Source organism: Drosophila teissieri, chromosome 2L, assembly GCF_016746235.2.
Source record: "Drosophila teissieri strain GT53w chromosome 2L, Prin_Dtei_1.1, whole genome shotgun sequence".
Lineage (NCBI taxonomy): Eukaryota > Metazoa > Arthropoda > Insecta > Diptera > Drosophilidae > Drosophila > Drosophila teissieri.
Window position 1 is genome coordinate 4,614,163 of NC_053029.1, and position 20,484 is coordinate 4,634,646.

Genomic DNA, 20,484 nt, shown 5'->3' on the forward strand with positions numbered 1-20,484 from the left:
TGCAGGACTACTTACTGTTGGCATCATTGAGACCTTGACCGCTGCGCTTCTCGAATGTCAAAATGGCATTTGACGAGATTGTGATCTCTTCGCGCAGTTGACCCTCCACACCCGAATTCGTGGCAATGGCGGTCGCATCGGTGGAGTTGTCCGCAATGGAGCGGCGACGTCGCCCGAAGGCGTTGTAGCCACCACAATTGACGGGTTGACAGCGTCCAAAGCAGACTCGTATGTTGCACTGGAAGCGGATGTTATCGCTCGATGGGAACTTGAAGGCATTGAAACTGGCCAGCAGGCTGTTCGTGTCTGGGTTGTACTCCCAGTTGCCAAAGATACTGGTATCCGTGGCGCAGCCATTCTCATCCGTGACCAGATACTCGTTCTGCACGTTGTCCTCCATCGTTTTGGCAATACAAGAGCGGGCAAAGCCTCCATAAATGGCTAGAAGTGAAATATAGAGATAAGCATACATTTTTAAAGGTGTTAAATATATATGATACTTACTGGCTGGCTCCACATCCACTTGCAGCTTGAGATTGTCGCCGATCTCGGCCGAGTTGATCTCTTCACCTTCGTTGGTGATGATGCGCATCTGGCAGATCGGCGGCGGTCCTGTGTTGGCAATTGTGCCGGCAGTCGTCAGCATGGAAACGTTGAATCCTAGAGTGACATTCTTCTCGCCAGTCTGGTAGACACACTTGATGTTGTAGGCCTGGGCCTTGTAGGTGACCAGCTTGGGATGTTTCTGAATGACCAGCACGAAGCTGGCCACATCCTTCACTGCCTGCATGCCGCAGCTACCGAAGTGGACGCGGAAGATCTCGGTACGAGGAACAGTCTCGCCAGCCAGGTTGACCACCCGTCGGCACTCCTCGTCCTTGCTGTGTCCCTTAACGTACAACACTCCATTGAATCCTGGCTCCGTGATGTGGATCTCTACTTGAACTCCATCGGCAAGACAACTGACGACCATATCAGGTCGTGGGAAGTCGGTGCGGAAGTTAGTGTGGTTGCAGTGTAGCTCCGGATTGCCCGTGTAACCGGTGATGCACTGGCACTGGGCTCGGTGATTCACGGCGTTACAGAAGGCATTCACTCCGCACACCTTGGTCAGGCAAGGATCCTCACAGGTCTTGGTGTCTAGATTGCAGAAACGGTTGTCGGCGCACTGATCATTGCTCGTGCACTCTGGCGGCTCCTCCGGCTGGCATTCGCCACGTGGAGTCAGTCGGTAGCCCAGATCAATGGGACAAGTGCAACGGCCGCGTTCGTCGATCACCATTCCGCGCTCCAAGGCGCACACACAATGTCCACTCTCGTCGATGCGGAAGCCTTGCTCCTCTCGGCATGGGGTGCAGTATTCGTAGATATCCAAAGCGGTTCCAGGTGGGCAAACACATTGTCCATCCACATCCCGAACGAAGCCCTTCTCGATGACGCACAGCGAACGCTTGTCGCACTGCACGGCTGGGTTGCCAGTGTAGCCTTCCAGGCACTCACAGATCATCGTCCTGACGGGCAAGGTATCGCGGACACTGCAGAAGGCATTGACTCCGCATGGTTGGGTGGCATTGCACGGATTCACACACTCTCCGCGCAGGCATGCTTTCTGGCTGGGACAGTCCGCATCGCTTATGCAAATGGGAATGTGTCGCTCCGATTCGCAGCCGTTCTTTCCGGGCACGGTTCCTGGTGGACAGGCGCACTGTGGTCGGTGGTGATACACCTTGCAGAGCTCGTCCTGGGCACATATAGCAGTTGTGGTACAAGGATCATTACATTTGCCGTTGACGCACGCCTTGTCCGTTGGACATTCGTCGTCTGAGCGACATCCCAACGGAGTACAAGCAATCCTGGCGTTTCCACCATGTCCTGGGATGCACTCGCAAACCGCACGATGTTCGATAGCCAAGCACTGGGCATTGGTTCCACACTGCTCACCCTGGCAGGCAGGGATGCAGAGCTGGTTGCGGCACACGTGTGTTCCCGGACAGTCTGAGTTGATACTGCACTCGATCTTAGAGCACTCAAACTCTGGGTTACCTTCGAATCCTTGGCGACAAGTGCAAACGGGTTTATGGTCCTTAATACGGCATTCGGCATTCAAGCCACAGTTGCACGGATCTCGGCACACGCTGTTCAAGCAGGACTTATCTGCCGGACAATCTGAGTCCGAGATGCAACCTCCAACCTCCTTAATTCCGGGCGTGGGCTTGCAGCCTCCACTTCCTCTGCTGACATAGCCATCCGGACAGATACAGAGCATCGTACGCACCGGTGATGTGGGAGTTACCTCGCAGATGGCAGGGCGTTGGCAAGGTTCCAATACAACGCATGGGTCCACGCACTGTTCGTTGATGCAGGCCTGGCGACCTGGACAATCGGTATCCAACTGGCAGATGGGCTGTGGCGGCGGTCGGCAGTCCACGTATGGATTACCCAGGAAATCGGCAGGACAGCGGCACACGGCCAGATGGTTCTGAGCCCTGCACTCCGCTCGCGGGGCGCATGGGTTGTGGTAGACGCAGGGATTCACGCACTGTTCGTTCTGGCAGGTCTTGTCCGTGGGACAGTCGTTGTTGCTGCTGCAGCCAATGACACGACAACGCTCGTAGGGGTTTCCTCTGTAGCCACTCAGGCAGCGGCACTGGGCACGGTTCGATTGCACATAGCACTCGGCGTTGGGTCCACATGGATCGTTGATCAGGCATGGGTTGATGCAGTCACCGTTGACGCAGGCCTTGCCCGAATCGCACTCACCGTCCACGCGACATCCAATGGAGCGACAGGAGGCATAGGGATTACCCTCAAATCCATCCTGGCAACTGCACACGGCGCGATGTTGGGTCACTTGGCAGACGGCGTTGGTTCCACAGTTGCATGGATTGCGGCACTGCGCGTGTATGCAGGCCTCTTGGTCGGGACAGTCCTGGTCGCTCTCGCAGCCTGGTTGCCTGGGCGGCACCATCTTTCGGCAAGCTCCACTGGCATCGGGCACCTCATTCTCTGCACACTCGCAAACCATTGTTCTCACTGGAACGCTGTTTAGGACACTGCACTGAGCAGTTTGATGGCATGGTGAGAGCACAGCGCACGGATTTTGACACTTGTCGTCGATGCAGGCCAGCTTACTTGGGCAATCTCCATCATCGCGGCAGACGGGCTCCACAGGTCTGGGTTCACAGTAAGCATACGGGTTGCCCAAAGGCAACTGATCCGGACAACGGCAAACAGCGCGATGCTGCAGTGCCTGGCAAATGGCATTCTGGGCGCAAGGATTACGTTGGCCACATGGGCTAACACATTCGTTTGATACGCAAGCCAGGTTCGATGCGCAGTCATAGTCTGAGTGGCATTCCAAGCGCAAGCAACGCACAAACGGATCACCCTCCAATCCCACGGGACAGCGGCAATTGGCACGATGGTTACGCCCGTAGCACTCGGCATTAAGGGCACACGGATCGCTGGCCAGGCAGGGATTGATGCACTCGCGGTTCACACACTGCTTGTCACCGCTGCACTCGTCATCCGACTGGCAGCCAATGGGTGCACATCCAAACTGGGCATTTCCGGAGAATCCAGGCTTGCAGTAGCAGATCGGATGGTGGTTCTTCACCGTGCACTCGGCATTGGGTCCACAGTTGCAAGGGCTGGCGCACTGGGTGTTGATGCAGGCCTCGTTCGAGGGACAGTCGGTGCTAGACTTGCAGCCCACCAGGATCACATCGGAAGCTACGGAGATGAAATGGTTATTAGTATTGCAGAAACTTGATAGATTTCAAAAACAAATAACAAAACACTTACGTGGCAGGCAGCGGTCTTGTGGGTTACCGGAGTAACCAGGTGGACAGCGGCAGATGGCCTTTCGCTGCTGCACATGGCAGTAGGCTCCAATTCCACAGTCGTCAGCGGCGCACGGACTGACGCAAATCTCGTTGCGACAAATCTCATCCCTGGGACAGTCGTCGTTGCGGGAGCAGATAGGATTGGGGATTCGTGGTTTATCAACTTCCGTGGTGTAGCATTCGATGCGTGGATTGCCTTGGTAGCCCTTAGGGCAGTTGCACTGAGCATAGTGATCCCGAGCTGTACACTGGGCATTGACGCCACATCTCTCCAGTCGGCAGGCATCTAGGCAGTTTCCATTCGAACAGATCTCGGTATTGGCGCACTCAGAGTTGTGCTGGCAGCCGGTTATGACCTTGGGTACATTAATGGGCACGCAGTTGCGTGAGATATCCGTCACTGTATCGCCGGGGCACTTGCATGCCATGGCTCGCTTGGGAAGGGTATCCAAAACCGTACAAGTCTGCTGCGGAGTACAAACATGAGGCATAGCGCAAGGATCTGCGCAGCGCTCATTTATGCAAGCCAATTTTGATGGACAGTCGGCATCCTGTGTACACTGAGGCTTGGGCGTCTTCACTGGTATATCGCACTGCACGTGTGGATTGCCCTGGTATCCGGGTCGGCACTCGCACTGAGGCTGATGGCGACGACCCACACAGATGGCGTTTAGGGCACAGGTCTCCTGATCGCAAACGGGTCGGCAAACACGGTTCAAACGATCGCAAGCTTCATGGTCCGCACAATCCTCGTTGTACTGGCAGTGGCCAGTGATGCAGGAGATGAAGGGATTTCCTTGAGTTCCGGTCGGACAGATACACACAGCCTGGTGGTTCTGAGCCAGGCACTGGGCCCCGTTGCCGCAACGCACTTGGCCATGAGTGCATGGATCCACGCAGTTTTCGTTCAAGCAGGTCTTGTCATATGGACAGTCGGCGTTGATCTTGCATTCAGCTGAAGGATTAAAGATCACATTATGCTATGTCTTTAAGGGTGTTTCACATGGAGTACTTACGTTTGTAGCATTGAACTTGTGGGTCACCACCCCAACCAGCTGGACAGAAGCAAATTGGTCGGGAGTTCTGCACGCGGCACTCGGCATTTCCGGCACATGGATTGGCCTCGGCACAAGGATCCTGGCAGCGTTGATTGATGCAGGCCGTGGTCGGTGCGCATTCCGAATCGTGGGTGCAGCCAGTCTTGATTTCAGCTGGAAATATAGCACATTATTAGAGCAATCAGTTTGATCCGAATTATTGTTGGTAGCTTACGTGGCTCGTAGCAGTTGGTGAATGGATCTCCTTGTGTCCTTTCAGGACAGCTGCAAATGGCGCGATGCTGTTGGGCCAAACACTGGGCGCTTCGAGCACAAGGCGAGGCATCCAGGCAGGGATTGACACAGTTTCCGCCACGGCAGGCTTCCGTATCCTGGCACTGATCATGTGACGTACAGCCCTGATCACGCGGGGGTTCTGCGTAAAAGAATCATCGATTAGAGATTTCTCCAAAGTAAATGTATGATTGCTAAGTGTTTATGTGCAACAGTTAAGAGTTATAGAGTGCAGTCAAAATATATATAGGTGCAACTGCTCAGGATAATGGGTTTGCAACACTATAAATGGGATTGTAATTCAAGATAAATATTTGTATAAGCACTTTATAAAAAACCTGCTGCTGCAATGAGAAAAGCAAACTCAAAAGTAAAGCGTATTTTAATAAGCTGGAATGAGGAGATCCAAAAGCTTGGTTGGGTTGAGTTAATAGACAGCTGTCTAACAAATCAACACACTCCGGGGCTCCTTGCGATCTTTCCACCAGCCATAACTTACCTTTGTGACATCCAATGTCGGCTTCACCCACATAGCCAGGTAAGCAGCTGCACATCATGGTGCGCAGAGGCAGTGTGTCGACTACTTCGCAGATGGCATTGGCGCCACACGGATGCGTGACATCGCACGGGTTCTTGCACTCGCCGCCAAAGCAGGCCAGTTTGCTGGGACACTCCGCATCCATGGTGCAGCCCTCCGGTTGTGTTGGCACAAGATCACATCTTACGGCCGGGTTGCCACTGAAGCCGGCTGGACAACGACACTGGGCACGATGGTTCTCCACACGGCACTGGGCTCCAATGCCGCAGTTGCACGGGTCTTCGCAGCGCTCATTACGGCAGGCCAGGTGGAAGGCACATTCGTCATCGGATCGGCACTCTGGACGTTCGCAGCGCACCAGAGGATTGCCGCGGTATCCGTCCAGGCAATGGCACCTAGCTCGGTGGTTAAAGTCCGCCCGACAAATGGCTCCCGTTCCGCACTGCGTGAAACCACATGGATCCACGCACTGCTGGTTAACACAAGCCTCATTGGCGGCACATTCACCATCCGATCGGCATCCCAGAAGGTAGCAGTTTTGCAAGGCGTTTCCAGTATATCCCTCATTGCAGACGCACAATGGCCGGTGGAGCTGGACATGGCAACGCGCCTGTGGGGCGCAGATGTTCGATTGCTCGCATGGATTGCGGCAAACTTGGTTGATGCAGGCCTTGTCATTGGTGCAATCACCGTCACTGATGCATTCCGGCTTGGGCTCTGGCTCCGGTATCTGCCTGACACACTGAGCGTACGGAGATCCGTAGAACTCTGGTGGGCAACTGCAAACAGCCTTGTGGTTAATGGACCGACAGATGGCATTGATGCCACAGGCATTCAGGCAAGGGTCACGGCACTTTTGGCTAACGCACGCCCTATCCCGGGAACAATCCTCGTTGATAACGCACTCCGGATAGCTGCAGGTGGCAGCTCCATTGTATACACGACAAATTCCATTGCTTCGGCACGGAGAAGGCTGGCAGGGATCGATAGGCTCGGCCTGGCGTGGCTCCTCGCACTGGACGAACGGATTGCCCACCATGTTGGCAGGGCAACTGCACACCGGGCTGTGGTTGATCGTTTGGCAAACAGCTCCGAATCCACACTCTCCCACGCAGGCATCCACGCACTTGGAGTTGATGCAAGCCCGATCCTTGGCGCAGTCCGAACTGAGGGTGCATTCAGGGCGACATCCCTGGGCCAGCGGATTTCCGAAGAATCCGGGCAGGCACTCGCACACAGACTTCTCGTTCTGAATTCTGCAAATCGAATTGGGTCCACACGGGGACGGATAGCAAGGGTCCGAGGGAGGAGGTGGTGTCAGCTGACGGGTGCACTGGGCAAACGCATTGCCTGTGTAGCCCGGCGGGCAGGAGCAGATCGGTATGTGGTTGTTCATGGTGCAAATGGCCTCCAGTCCACACACTCCTGGACAAGGATCCTGGCACTTGCTGCGGATGCAAGCCTGATTGGCCGGACACTCGGAGTTGCCCACACATTCGGGGCGACAACCCTCGTAGGGATTGCCGATGTACTCCAGTTGGCTGCACTCGCAGACGTAGTTCTCTCCCTGAACGCGGCACACGGCATTGGTACCGCAGGGTGAAGGGTAGCATGGATTCTTGGGAGTTGGTGCTGGCTTTGGTTCGTCTGAAATCGTAATATTCATATGTTAGGATACTGTATAAAAAGGAGTAATTTTTAACAGTGAGCCCTGCCTAATTACAATATGCAAACTTGTTTGGGGTTCTTAAATGTTGTAAGAACTGTTGTTGTAATAATTATATATTGGACCAGGGGGTTTATAACTTTTGGGTAATATTCCTGCTTAAAAGGAGTCAAAAATTGGGAAACTCTGGTTTGGCAAGTAAGGTAAGGTAAGATACTGGATTGGGATGTCGTTACTTGGGAGATCTTACCACGTGGTTTGGGCAGGCAAATTCGGAATGGATCACCAGTCATGCCCACGGGGCACTGACAGTTCGGTATGTGAAGGCTGACCGTACACTGGGCACTTTGGCCACAGCTTCCGGGACAGGGATCTCCGCACTTCTGGTTCATGCAGGCCAGGGTGTTGGCACACTCATCGTGGCTTACACACTCCGGTCGGCAGTTTGGCGGGGTACCCTGGAACTCCTGGAGACAGCGACACTCCGCTTGGCCGTTGACATTCGTGCACTGCGAGTTGGGACCACAGGGCGAGGGTTGGCAAGGATCGCGCACTGGTTCTGGTTTTTCGGGAACTGGAATGGGGTTGCATTGAACAAAGGCATTTCCTGTGTATCTCGGGATGCACTCGCAATGGGCTCTGTGCTGGATCGCCTGGCACACTGCATTCAGACCACATTTGCCCGGGCACGGGTCCACACACTTGTTGTTAATGCAGGTGTGCACTTGGGAGCAATCGGAGCTGGAGTAGCACTCCAATCGGCAGTTGGGCGGCTGACCGAAGTATCCGGCTAGGCAAGAGCAGATGGCATTGCCATTCCTCTCTAGGCACTGCGCATTTGCTCCGCACGGCGAGGGCTGGCATGGATTGGGTGTCGTTGGTGGTGGATCATCGCGAATTGGCTGGCAGGAGACGAACGCATTGCCCGTCATCCGTTCGGGGCAGTGACACATGGCAATGTGGTTAACAGCATCGCAGAGAGCATTGAGGCCACAGTGGCCTGGACAAGGATCAACGCACTTCTGGTTGACACACGCCCTATTCCTGGGACAATCCGAGTTCAAAACACATTCGGGACGGCATCCAGTGTAGGGATCACCATGATACTCTGGCAGGCAAGAGCACTGGCCATTGTTGCACAGAGCGTTAGCTCCGCAGGGCGAAGGCTGGCAGGGATCGGATGGAGCTGCAAGAGAAATGGGGCCTAGCTTAGGGAAATCTTCTTGGGTTTCAGGTAAAGGGTCGGGCATACTCTTCGGGGGCAGTGGTGGCGGCAGAACTCGGCAGCTGGTGAACGGATCTCCCGTGTAACCAGAGGGACACGAACAACTGGGCGTATGGTTGATGACACTGCACTGGGCAGCAAAGCCACAGGCTCCTGGACATGGATCGCGACACTTCTCGTTGATGCAGGCCAGATTACTGGGACACTCCGCATTGATGGTACATTCCGGACGGCAATTAGGAGCCGCTCCCACATAATTGGGAAGGCAGCTGCAACTAGCTCCGCCATTAACCACGCGGCACTGAGAGTAGGGTCCACAAGGTGATGGTACGCAAGGATCGCGGATATCATTGGACTTCGGTGGTTGTGGAGGCGGTACTGGCAGACAGCGGGTCAGAGCATCTCCGGTGAACCCGGGCTGACACGAGCACAGCGGACTGTGATTGCGTACATGGCACTGGGCATTCAAGCCACATGCTCCAGGACAAGGGTCCTGGCACTTCTGGTTAATGCACGCCCTATCCGCCGGACACTCGGCGCTGATCACACATTCCGGACGACACGAGGGCGGTGTGCCCACAAACTCCGGCAGGCAGGAGCAGATAGCCTGTCCCTGTGACTCGCGACACTGGGAATTGGCACCGCATGGCGATGGCTGACAGGGGTTCACATATTCCGGTGCGGGGGCTAAAGGAAGTCAAAGGTGGGATTTTTAAAATTTGCGTAACAGCGGACCAAAAGCGAAGCATTATTAAAGGCAACCAAAAGCGAGATTAATAATTACTAAAGCTAGCATATTGTCACTGAGCATAATCGTTGGAAGAATCCAAGGGCACTTGATGATTTTATATTTAAATGAGGTAGCTGAAAGATAATCGGCAGTAGTATTTCGTTGTTGCTGAAACATTATTGTTTACGATTTAACAAAAATATCACAGAACGTTGAGATCACAGCGTAGAGATCAAAAATGTATGAGGATTAAGTCGTAATGGACGGATAAAATTAGGGCACTTAAAAGGAGGAAATACAAGATAACTGAGGCAGAGAATTGAGTACAGCGTTGTTGTTTGCAGCATTAGCAAGTAGTCATATTTAGTTCGGCGTTGAAAGGTTCTCCCAAATTATCAATGGGCTTATATGTTGTAAGACGGAGCAGAAAATAATTCGAGTAAGGCGTTGTTGTTTAGAGAAAAAGTTCGCATTAGGGTCGGTTTTAGATAGCCAAAATAAGGAGATTTTTTCTTACGTTCACGCTGCGGAATGCGACAGCTGTGATAGGGATTGCCCACATAGCCCGCGTGGCACTCGCAAACTGGGCTGTGGTTAATAACCTGACAGAGGGCATTAAGGCCACAAGCTCCGGGACAAGGATCGCGACACTTCTCGCTCATACAAGCTCTGTGGCTTGGACAGTCCGAGTTGACGGTGCATTCGGGTCGGCAAATCTCAGAGGGATTGCCATAGTAACCCGGCAGGCACTGGCACACGCTCAAGTCATTGTGCGGCTGACAGAATGCGTTTACGCCACAGGGACTGGGATTGCAAGGCAGGATCACCACGGCAGGTGGACTCGGCTCGGGTCGAGTGCAAAGGCTATAGGCATTGCCCACATAGCCTTCGGGACAGTAGCACACAGGACTGTGGGCTACCACACGACAGAGAGCTGAGTGACCACAGCTGCCAGGGCAGGGATCAATGCACTTGTAGTTTCGGCACGCCTTGTCCGCCGGACAATCAGCGCTGTTCACGCACTCCGGCCGACAGAAGGGCGGGGTGCCGTGATACTGGGGTAGGCAGGAGCAGCGAGCTCCGCCGGACGTGGCTTGGCACTCGGAGTTCGGGCCACAGGGCGAGGGCTGGCAGGGATTCACTTCATCGCGCTCTACAGGGGGAATAACTAAAATAGAGGAATTAGAAAAGTGGTCTTTTGGTTTGGGCGATTTTTGTGGTATACCTATGGGTTGACAGGCCAGCAGGGGATTACCGGTCAAATGGGTGGGACACACGCACAAGGGACCGTGGTTCTGGACATGACAAATGGCGCGAATGCCACAAGCTCCGGGACACGGATCGCGACACCTGAGATTCAGACAATATTTGTCGAGGGGACAGTCTGAGTTGGAGGTACACTCTGGACGACAGCCTGGTGGCGTGCCAATGAAATTTGGCAGGCAGTAGCAAATCGCTTGCTCATGGAAAGCTGTGCACTGGGAGTTGGGTCCACAGGGAGTGGGCTGGCAGGGATTGATCGGAGCACGTTGCGGTACGATGGCCGGCAAAGTCGTAGGTGGTACTGGCGCTGGGGGTTGAGGCTTTGGTTTTGGATCACATCTCACAAAGGCATCGCCCTGCATTCCTTCCGGACAAGTGCAGGTGGCCACATGGTTGTACACATGACACAGGGCCTGTAATCCACAAGTGCCTGGACACGGATCCTTGCACTTCTGTTGAATGCAAGCCTTATCCCTGGCGCAGTCTGTATTGAGAATACATTCGGGCCTACAGCCCACATAGGGATCTCCTCGATATTCCGGTATGCAGCTGCACTTTCCATTATTGCACACAGCGTTTGGTCCGCAAATAGATGGATAGCATGGATCCTTCGCCTCAGTGGGCTCACGTTGCACAGGAGCTATAGGTGTAGGTTGACAGGAAGTAAATGGATTTCCGGTGTAGCCGTTCTGGCAGTAACAATTAGGCACATGTTATGCACACGGCACACGGCATTGTATGCACAAGATCCTGGACAAGGATCTCTGCACTTTTCATTGATGCATGCCAAATCTGATGGACAATCCGAATTAATTACGCATTCTGGTCGGCAATTCGGTGGAGTTCCTCGGTAATTGGGTAGGCAAACACAGGCAGCCACTCCAAATCGATTGTGACAATGAGAGTATGGACCACAAGGCGATGGATAGCACGGGTTGAACTCGAAATCTGGTTTTGCCACATCATAATTAGGGCGATCAGGCGTTGGCTGCGGAACAGATGGAATATTAACCACACCGGGAATTGCTTGTGGCTTCTGAGTATCGTGATAAACCTCTTGCACAGGATGTTGTGGTGTTGATGGTATAGGCTGCGGTATCGAGGGAACATTGATGATTCCAGGTTTTGGAATTGGTGTCGGATAAGATGGTTGTGAGGGCACATTGATCACTCCAGGCGTTGCTGATGGCACTGGCTGGGGCACCGAGGGAATATTAATAGTTCCAGGTACCGGAGAATTTGGCTGTACAGTTGGGTAACTGACATCCGGATAGGATGGCCTTTGAGTTGGATACGTAGGTTGTGGCACAGAGGGAATGTTGATTACCCCAGGTGTAGGCTGTGGTCTCTGGATTTCATATTGAACATCCTGTATCGGATGCTGGGTGGTTGGAGTGGTTGGTTGTGGTACCGACGGAATGTTTATAATTCCAGGTTTCGGAATTGGTGTCGGATAAGATGGCGGTGATGGCAAATTTATCACTCCAGGCGTTGGTGATGGCACTGGCTGAGGCACCGAGGGAATATTAATAGTTCCAGGTACCGGAGAATTTGGCTGTACAGTTGGGTAACTGACATCCGGATAGGATGGCCTTTGAGTTGGATACGTAGGTTGTGGCACAGAGGGAATGTTGATTACCCCAGGTGTAGGCTGTGGTCTCTGGATTTCATATTGAACATCTTGTATCGGATGCTGGGTGGTTGGAGTGGTGGGTTGTGGTATCGACGGAATGTTTATAATTCCGGGCTGCTGAACCGCGGGATGTGGAGTTGGTTGTTGCGGAATATTGATCACACCAGAAGTTGGCGATGGGAACGGTTGAGGCACTGAAGGAATATTAATAATTCCAGGTGAAGGAGTTGGCTGTGGCGTTGGTTGCGGGATCGATGGAATGTTCACAATTCCAGGAGTTGGTACTGAGATCGGAGGTGATGCTTGCGAGGGAATATTTATCACACCAGGAGTGGGTGTTGATACGGGCTGAGGCAGTGATGGAATATTTACTATTCCTGGCACGGGAGGATTTGGTTGTGGAGCTGGGTAGCTAACATCCTGAATCGGCGGATTGCGATGTGGATATGTTGGTTGAGGTACTGATGGAATGTTATGAATAACTGGTCTTGGAGCTGGTATATGTAAAACTGGTGCCGGAACGTAGATCGGTTGCTGTGGCACTGGGTATACGGGCCTTGGGGGCGAAGGAATATTGATCACACCTGGCCTGGATGGCGGCGGCGGGTAGTACACGTCATATATAGCAGGGCGTTCAACAACCGGAGGTTGATACGTTGGTTGCACTGGCTGTGCCACTGAAGGTATATTAACAACACCTGGTTGAGGTGCGGGAGTCGTGTATACAGGTGATGGTACAAACACGGGACGTTGGGTAACTGGAGGCGTTGGGAGTGGCACCGATGGAATGTTAACTACTCCAGGTTGGTGTGGTATTACAGGTGGAGATGTTGGATAGTTCACGTCGTAAACAGGGGCCTGTGGCGTAGGATAAACCGGTTGTGGAACTGAAGGTACATTGATAACTGCCGGTCCGGGTGTTGGTCTCGGCTGCTCCTGGGAAGGTATATATATAGGCGGTTGAGGAGTCGTTTCCACTGGCCTTGGGTACGATGGTATATTAAGAACACCCGGTTGTTGAGGAACTGTTGGCGTCGTTGGATAATTAATATCGTGGACTGGTGGGTTGGGTGCAGGATGCACTGGCTGCGGTGCTGAAGGAATATTTATAACTCCAGGCTTTTGAGGAATAGGAGACGGCGTTGTTAAGTAATTCACGTCATAAACAGGAACCTGCGGTGTTGGGTGTTCTGGTTGCGGTACGGACGGAATATTAATTACGCCAGGCTTTGGAGCTGGTGACGGACTCTCAGGGGACGGAATAAAAACGGGAGGATGTTGTGGTGGTGCTGTTGGATTCGGCACAGACGGTATATTGATAACTCCCGGTTGGACTGGTATCTGCGATGATGGTGGCGTTGGATAGTTGACTGGTGGATTTGGAGCAGGATATGCTGGAGTTGGCACCGATGGAATATTAACTACGCCAGGTTGTTGCGGAATAGGACTTTGAGCAGTAGGATAGTTTGTATCATAAACGGGGCTTTGTGGCGTTGGATATCCAGGTTGTGACACTGAAGGAATGTTAATAACTCCAGGTTGCGGTGTGGGCTGTGGGTTTCCGGGCGACGTAATAAACACAGGTCTCTGTGATGTCGGAGGCACTGGTCGAGGTGCTGAAGGAATATTCACCACCCCAGGATGTTGTGGAACTGGCGTTGTTGGGTAGTTAACATCGTAAACCGGTGGTTGAGGTGTTGGGTAAACTGGCTGTGGCACAGATGGAATATTCACAACTCCCGGATTTTGTGGATTCTCCGGTTGCGGAGATGGGTAGTTAACATTGTATTGTGGTGACTGGGGCGTTGGATATATCGGTTGAGGGACAGACGGAATATTTACTATTCCCGGTTGTTGTTGTTGCACGTACACCAGATCGGGTATAGCGACCGGATATGGAGGAGAAGGCGTGTCGTATATTTGGGGTCGCAAGGCTGTTGAAAGTGTAATATTGAAATAATTTTTGTTAACCAATTGTTGGACCTCATAAGAACTGGTATTTATATTCTTACGTTTTGGGGTTTCGTAGCATCGTGTGAATGGATCACCCGTATGCGAAGAAATGCAGTAGCATATGGGACTATGATAGTGCACGCGACATTCGGCATTGATACCGCAAATTCCAGGACAGGGATCAACACACTTGTGATGTACGCAAGCCTTATCATAAGCACACTCCGAGTTTAGAGTACACTCGGGTCGACAATTGGGTGGGGTTCCATAGAATTCGGGTAAACAGGAGCACACGGCTTCATTAAGCGACGTTTGACACTGGGCATTGGGTCCACAAGGTGAGGGGTCACAGGGGGTCAAAGGAGCTAAAAGGGTTGACGCAAACATATGATTTGGATTATCTAAACTGGTGGCGGGGCTATCAATGAATTTGTGCTTACATTCTTGGACTATTGGAACAGGCGAGCAGTACGCCAAGGGATTTCCAGTGTACCCACTGAAACATCTGCACTGTGGCAGATGATCCAGGACATGACACTCGGCATTCAGGCCACAAGTTCCGGGACATGGATCGCGACATTTTTGCTGCACACAAGCTCTATTTGAGGGACAATCGGAGTTCAGAATACACTCAGGTCGGCAGGCTTCGTAAGGGTTGCCAAAATAGTCTGGCAGACAGACGCAAGAGACTACTCCTCTTCGCTGATTGCATTGCGCGTTTGCCCCACAGGGATTTGGTTCACATCCATTGATGAATGGTTCCTCATACTGAAGCACTTGTATGGCAGTTGTGGGAGGTGTTGGTGGAATCTCAGGTCGCGTGGGGGGCAGGCAGGAATTGAAGGGGTTACCCACCAAACCAGGAGCACAGACGCAGTTTGGCTGGTGGTTGTAAGTTCGACAAATGGCATTGTACCCGCATAGGCCGGGACATGGATCCTGGCACTTCCGATTAATACATGCCCTGTCACTGGGACACTCGCTGTTGGCGATGCATTCCGGTCGACAGTACGGTGGTACTCCCAGGTATTCCGTTAGGCATCGACAAACTGCGTTGCCTCCCTCATTTCTGCATTGAGCATGAGGACCACAGGGAGATGGCAAGCAAGGATCAATGGGTTGACGCTGAACTGGTGAGTAATCTGCCCTAATCAAGTGGCACTCGGAATAAGGACTTCCGGTATATCCAGCAGGGCAAACACACTGTGGACTGTGGTTAATTACATGACATTGGGCTAAGTGACCACAGGCGCCAGGACAGGGATCGCGGCATTTCTGATTTACACAGGCCAAGCTGGGTGGGCACTCCGGATCGCTGACACATTCCGGTCGACATGCCGGTGGGCTGCCATAATAACCGGGAAGACAAGTGCAAATGGCTTGCGAACCAACTTCCCGACACTCTCCATGGTGTCCACAAGGTGAAGGCTGGCAGGGATGGAGTTCCGCGGGAGCTTGAAGGGGCGTTTGCTGGCACAGAACAAATGGATTGCCCTGATAGCCAGCCGGACACTGGCACATGGCCACGTGACTATGCACCTGGCATGTGGCTCCTGATCCGCACGTTCCAGGACACGGGTCCAAGCAACGATTGCGGATGCAGGCCTTGTCCCACGGACACTCTGTACTTAAGACGCACTCCGGGCGACAGCCCACATAGGGATCACCCTGGTACAGGGGCAGACAATTGCAGACACCGTTAGAGCACTGGGCATTGGGACCGCAGGGCGATGGCTGGCAAGGATCATCGGCGACGACGGTGACAGGTGTTGGAGGAGGCGCGGGAGCAGGGTAACAGCGGTAGAAGGGATCTCCCACATAACCCTTGGGACATGAACAGCTAGGCACGTGATTGAGCACATCGCATCGCGCGTTTAGACCACATGCCCCGGGGCAGGGATCCACGCACCTTTGATTGACACAGGCTCTATGGCTGGGGCAGTCTGAATTCTGTGTGCACTCGGGTCGACAGTATGGTGGAGTACCATAGTAGGAGCTAAGACAAGAGCATACCGCTTGTTCGTACTCCACGCGACACTGAGCAAACTGTCCACAGGGCGAGGGCACACAGGGGTCTCTATAGATTACTGGTGAATCCCTAACCGGTTGGGGTGGAGGCAAGTGTTGGCAACGCATGAATGCATCACCTGTATAACCAGGATGACACGAGCAATAAGCTCTGTGCTGATGCGCTCGACAAATAGCGTTCTGACCACAAGCACCCGCGCAAGGATCGGTGCACCTTCTGGCCACGCAGGCTTTGTCATTGGGACATTCGGGATTAGTGGTGCACTCGGGTCGACAAGCAGGTGGGGAACCATAGTAATCGGGTAGGCAGCGACACACCGCTTGACCCTGAGACTCTGTGCACTGTGAGTTGGGACCACACGGCGAGGGTTGGCAGGGATTAAAGTGCACAACTTCAACGGCTAAAGAGGGACATAAGAGTGCAGATTGGGTATATTGGTAGATTGGTGAGTTAGTACATGGGTTTAACGAGGGACTGGGTAAAGACTGCTTACGTTCTGCTTGGACCACATGGCAATGGTGATAAGGATCGCCGCTATATCCAGGATAACAACTACAGCTAGGCACGTGATTGACTACTTGACATTGGGCATTGGGGGCACAACTTCCTGGGCAGGGATCTCGACAGTGTTGATTGAGGCAAGCCAAGTGGCTAGAGCAGTCCGAGTTAAGCACACATTCGGGTCGACATCCCTCATACGGGTTGCCGTAATATTCCGGTAGACACTGACACGAAGCGACTTCTCCACGCTCTCTGCAGATCGCATTGCTTCCGCAAGGGTTCTGGTAGCATGGATTGATTTGCTCTCGCTGAATGGGTGGCCGGGCATGGCATCCAGTGTAAGGGTCGCCAATATAGTCGGCAACGCAAATACACGAAGGCACGTGGCTGACAACTTGACAGGTGGCAGCGTTTCCACAAAGTCCAGCACAAGGATCCTTGCATTTCTGACCAATGCAAGCCAGCTGAAGCGGACACTCCGATGACGTTATGCACTCTGGTCGACAGTTGGGTGGTGTTCCTATGTAGTCCTTTAGGCACTTGCAAATGGCCTGTTCGTTCTGATTTGTGCATTCCGCATTGGGTCCGCATGGCGATGGATAGCAGGGGTTGAGCGGTTCCCGTTGGACTGGTGGTGGTGGCGGCAAGCGATGACACAGGAAGAAGGCATTGCCTGTGTAGCCTGAAGGACAACTACAGTGCGGCACATGCCGGATGACCTGGCATTGAGCGAACTGGCCGCAGGCTCCTGGACAAGGATCCCGACACTGTTGGTTCAAGCAGGCCAGATGTGGGGCACAGTCTGAGTTAATGGTACACTCGGGTCGGCACCTCGGTGGAACACCAAAGAAACCGGGTAGACAAGAGCAAACGGCTTGATCGTTAGCCTCTCGGCATTGGGCATTGTTTCCGCACGGCGATGGTTGGCAAGGGTTTAAGGGCACCACGGGTGAAGCTAAACAAAACAGGGAGTGGTTAAATAGAGACTCTGTAGTTGGCAGATTCTTAGTTTGGAACCTACATTGCACAAGGGTACACTGGACGAAAGCATTGCCGGTTGTTCCGGCTGGGCAATTACACGTGGGAATGTGATTGCGAACCTCGCAAACTGCTCCAATACCACAGGCTCCTGGACAGGGATCGGTGCACTTGCTGCGCTGGCAGGCTTTGTCTCTTGCGCAATCCGTATTGAGGACGCACTCAGGGCGGCAGCCCACGTAGGGGTTGCCATCAAAGTCGGGCAGACATGAACACTGGCCTCCGGGGCTGCAGATTGCATTGGAGCCACAAGGTGAGGGATTGCAGGCATCGCGAAGGGGTGGAGTCGGCGGTGGTGGAGTTCGTTGACAGCTGATGAATGGGTTGCCCTGATAACCCGATGGACAACTACAGATCGGTGTGTGGTTTATGACGCTGCATTGGGCCTGCAGCCCACAAGAACCGGGACATGGATCGCGACACTTTTCACTGATACATGCCAAATGGGACGCGCAGTCCGGGTTAATTACGCATTCCGGCCTGCAATTTGGAGGTGATCCGTAGTAGCCAGGAAGGCATGAGCACACGGCCTGGTTGCCTTGAGCTCGGCACTGACCAAAGGCTCCGCAGGGAGAGGGAACACATGGATCGCGGTGGGTCTCTTTGGGGGCATCGTAACTAATGGCGGGAGCTGCGAAGGGTTTGGGGTTAAGTAAACTATCGAGGGAATTTATTAAAGGCTGAGTCTTACGAATCCGTTGGCAGCCACTAATGGCATCACCCGTGAAACCAGGCAAGCAACTACAGTGAGGACTGTGATTTATGACTCGACACTGGGCACTAGGGCCACAGACACCGGGACAAGGATCGACACAGTGTTGTTGAACACAAGCAAGGGTCAAATCACATTCACTAGAGATGGTGCACTCGGGTCTACATGCAGGTGGGGATCCAATAAAGTCGGGCAGACACTTGCAAATTGCCTGGTTGTTCGACTCTCGACACTGAGAGTTCGGACCACAAGGTGACGGCTGGCAAGGGTGGGTGGGAACTGGTTCAGGCAGGGCTGTCGGAATAAATACAGAATAAGCATCTAGTCCAATAATTTTCCTTTCCAGGTTCTGCTTACGTTCACGCAGGACACTACAGTAAACGTAGGGATTTCCCTGATATCCAACATGACAGTTGCATTGGGGCAAGTGCTCGCGCACTTGACATTCGGCGTTGGTACCACATGTTCCGGGACAGGGATCGCGGCAGTGTTGGTTAAGACAAGCCAAGTTGCTGGGACAGTCCGAATTGAGAACGCACTCCGGTCGGCAGCCTTCATAGGGATTTCCAAAGAATTCCGGAAGGCACTGACAGGCTCCGGCTCCGTTTCTCTCAGAACAAAGTGCGTTGGCTCCGCATGGACTGGGCACACAGGGAGTTAGTGGCTCGGGAACATCTCGTACCACTTGACAGCCTACAAAAGGATTGCCGGTTTGTCCAGCCAGGCATGTGCACATGGGCGTATGGTTAATCACATAACATTCAGCATTGGAGCCACAGACACCTGGACATGGGTCTCGGCACTTCTGATTGAGGCAAGCCAGATTCGTGGGGCAATCTGAGTTGGACACACACTCGGGTCGGCAGTTCGGTGGTGTGCCAATGAAACCACTTAGACAACTGCATTGAGCATTGCTTCCCTGGACACGGCACTCCGCATTAGCTCCACATGGCGATGGTTGACAAGGATCAATGGGTTCATGCTTAATCGGTGGCGGTGGTGGCCGGTGACAAGCCGCGAATGGATTTCCCGTAAAGGAACCAATGCAATGGCAGTTCGGGCTGTGGTTTATGACCCGGCATTCGGCATTCAGGCCACAGACTCCGGGGCAAGGATCTCGGCAATGACGTTGGAGGCAAGCCAGATGAAGTGGGCACTCAGCATTACTAACGCACTCTGGCCGACATGAAGGTGGAACTCCGATGAAGTCCGGAAGACATGAGCACACTGCTTGTCCGTTGATATTGCGACACTGGGCATTTGGTCCGCATGGCGAAGGCTGACAAGGGTCTATTACATCGCGTACCGGAGCTGGTGGCAAGGGTTGGCATTGGCTGAATGCATTTCCAGTCATTCCCGGTGGACAGTGACACATGGCTACATGTCTGTGCACCTCACATATGGCATTGGATCCGCAAGTTCCTGGACATGGATCGATGCACTTGTTTCTCACGCACGCCTTGTTCCAGTCGCATTCTGTACTCAACACACATTCCGGACGACATCCAACCAATGGGTTACCCACAAATTCAGGCAGACAAGTACATTGTCCCTGATTGCAAACGGCATTGGGCCCGCAAGAGATCAATGCGCATGGATCACTTATTTGAGGGGGGTCCCGAACAATTGGAGGTGGAATATGGCAGGATGTAAAGGCATTGCCAATAAATCCGGGAGCACACTGACACGTGGGATTGTGATTAATAACTGTGCACAATGCATTGAATCCACAGGCTCCAGGACAGGGATCGCGACAACGCTGTTGCTGGCAGGACAAATGAGAGGGGCAGTCGGGGTTTATCGTACACTCGGGGCGACAGTTGGGCGGGGTGCCAAAATAGGAGGGAAGACAACTGCAAGTGGCAGTTCCCTGGCTATCCCGACACTCTGCATTCTGGCCACAAGGCGAGGGTACACAAGGATTGCGGTATACATCCAACTGCGGTGGTCGTGGGGCTGGAATTTAAAGGAAGGACGGGTAAACTAAATGGTTGCGCGCCTCCTAGAGGTAATATCTTAC

The 20,484-nt window shown here is 53.2% G+C and overlaps 1 protein-coding gene across 1 annotated transcript in view; it reads right to left on the reverse strand.

The window, feature by feature from the left end:
* LOC122611518 overlaps positions 1 to 20,484 on the reverse strand; it is a 113,116-nt gene that overhangs the window by 2,343 nt on the left and 90,289 nt on the right. Inside the window, 18 exon segments of the mRNA XM_043784654.1 lie at positions 16 to 441; positions 505 to 3,732; positions 3,805 to 4,800; positions 4,862 to 5,056; positions 5,118 to 5,318; positions 5,676 to 7,361; positions 7,631 to 8,566; positions 8,633 to 9,292; positions 9,853 to 10,503; positions 10,561 to 11,313; positions 11,316 to 12,169; positions 12,416 to 14,165; positions 14,244 to 14,549; positions 14,625 to 16,613; positions 16,707 to 17,669; positions 17,736 to 18,383; positions 18,444 to 18,758; positions 18,822 to 20,420. Coding sequence (XP_043640589.1) covers positions 16 to 441; positions 505 to 3,732; positions 3,805 to 4,800; positions 4,862 to 5,056; positions 5,118 to 5,318; positions 5,676 to 7,361; positions 7,631 to 8,566; positions 8,633 to 9,292; positions 9,853 to 10,503; positions 10,561 to 11,313; positions 11,316 to 12,169; positions 12,416 to 14,165; positions 14,244 to 14,549; positions 14,625 to 16,613; positions 16,707 to 17,669; positions 17,736 to 18,383; positions 18,444 to 18,758; positions 18,822 to 20,420 — 18,156 coding nt within the window.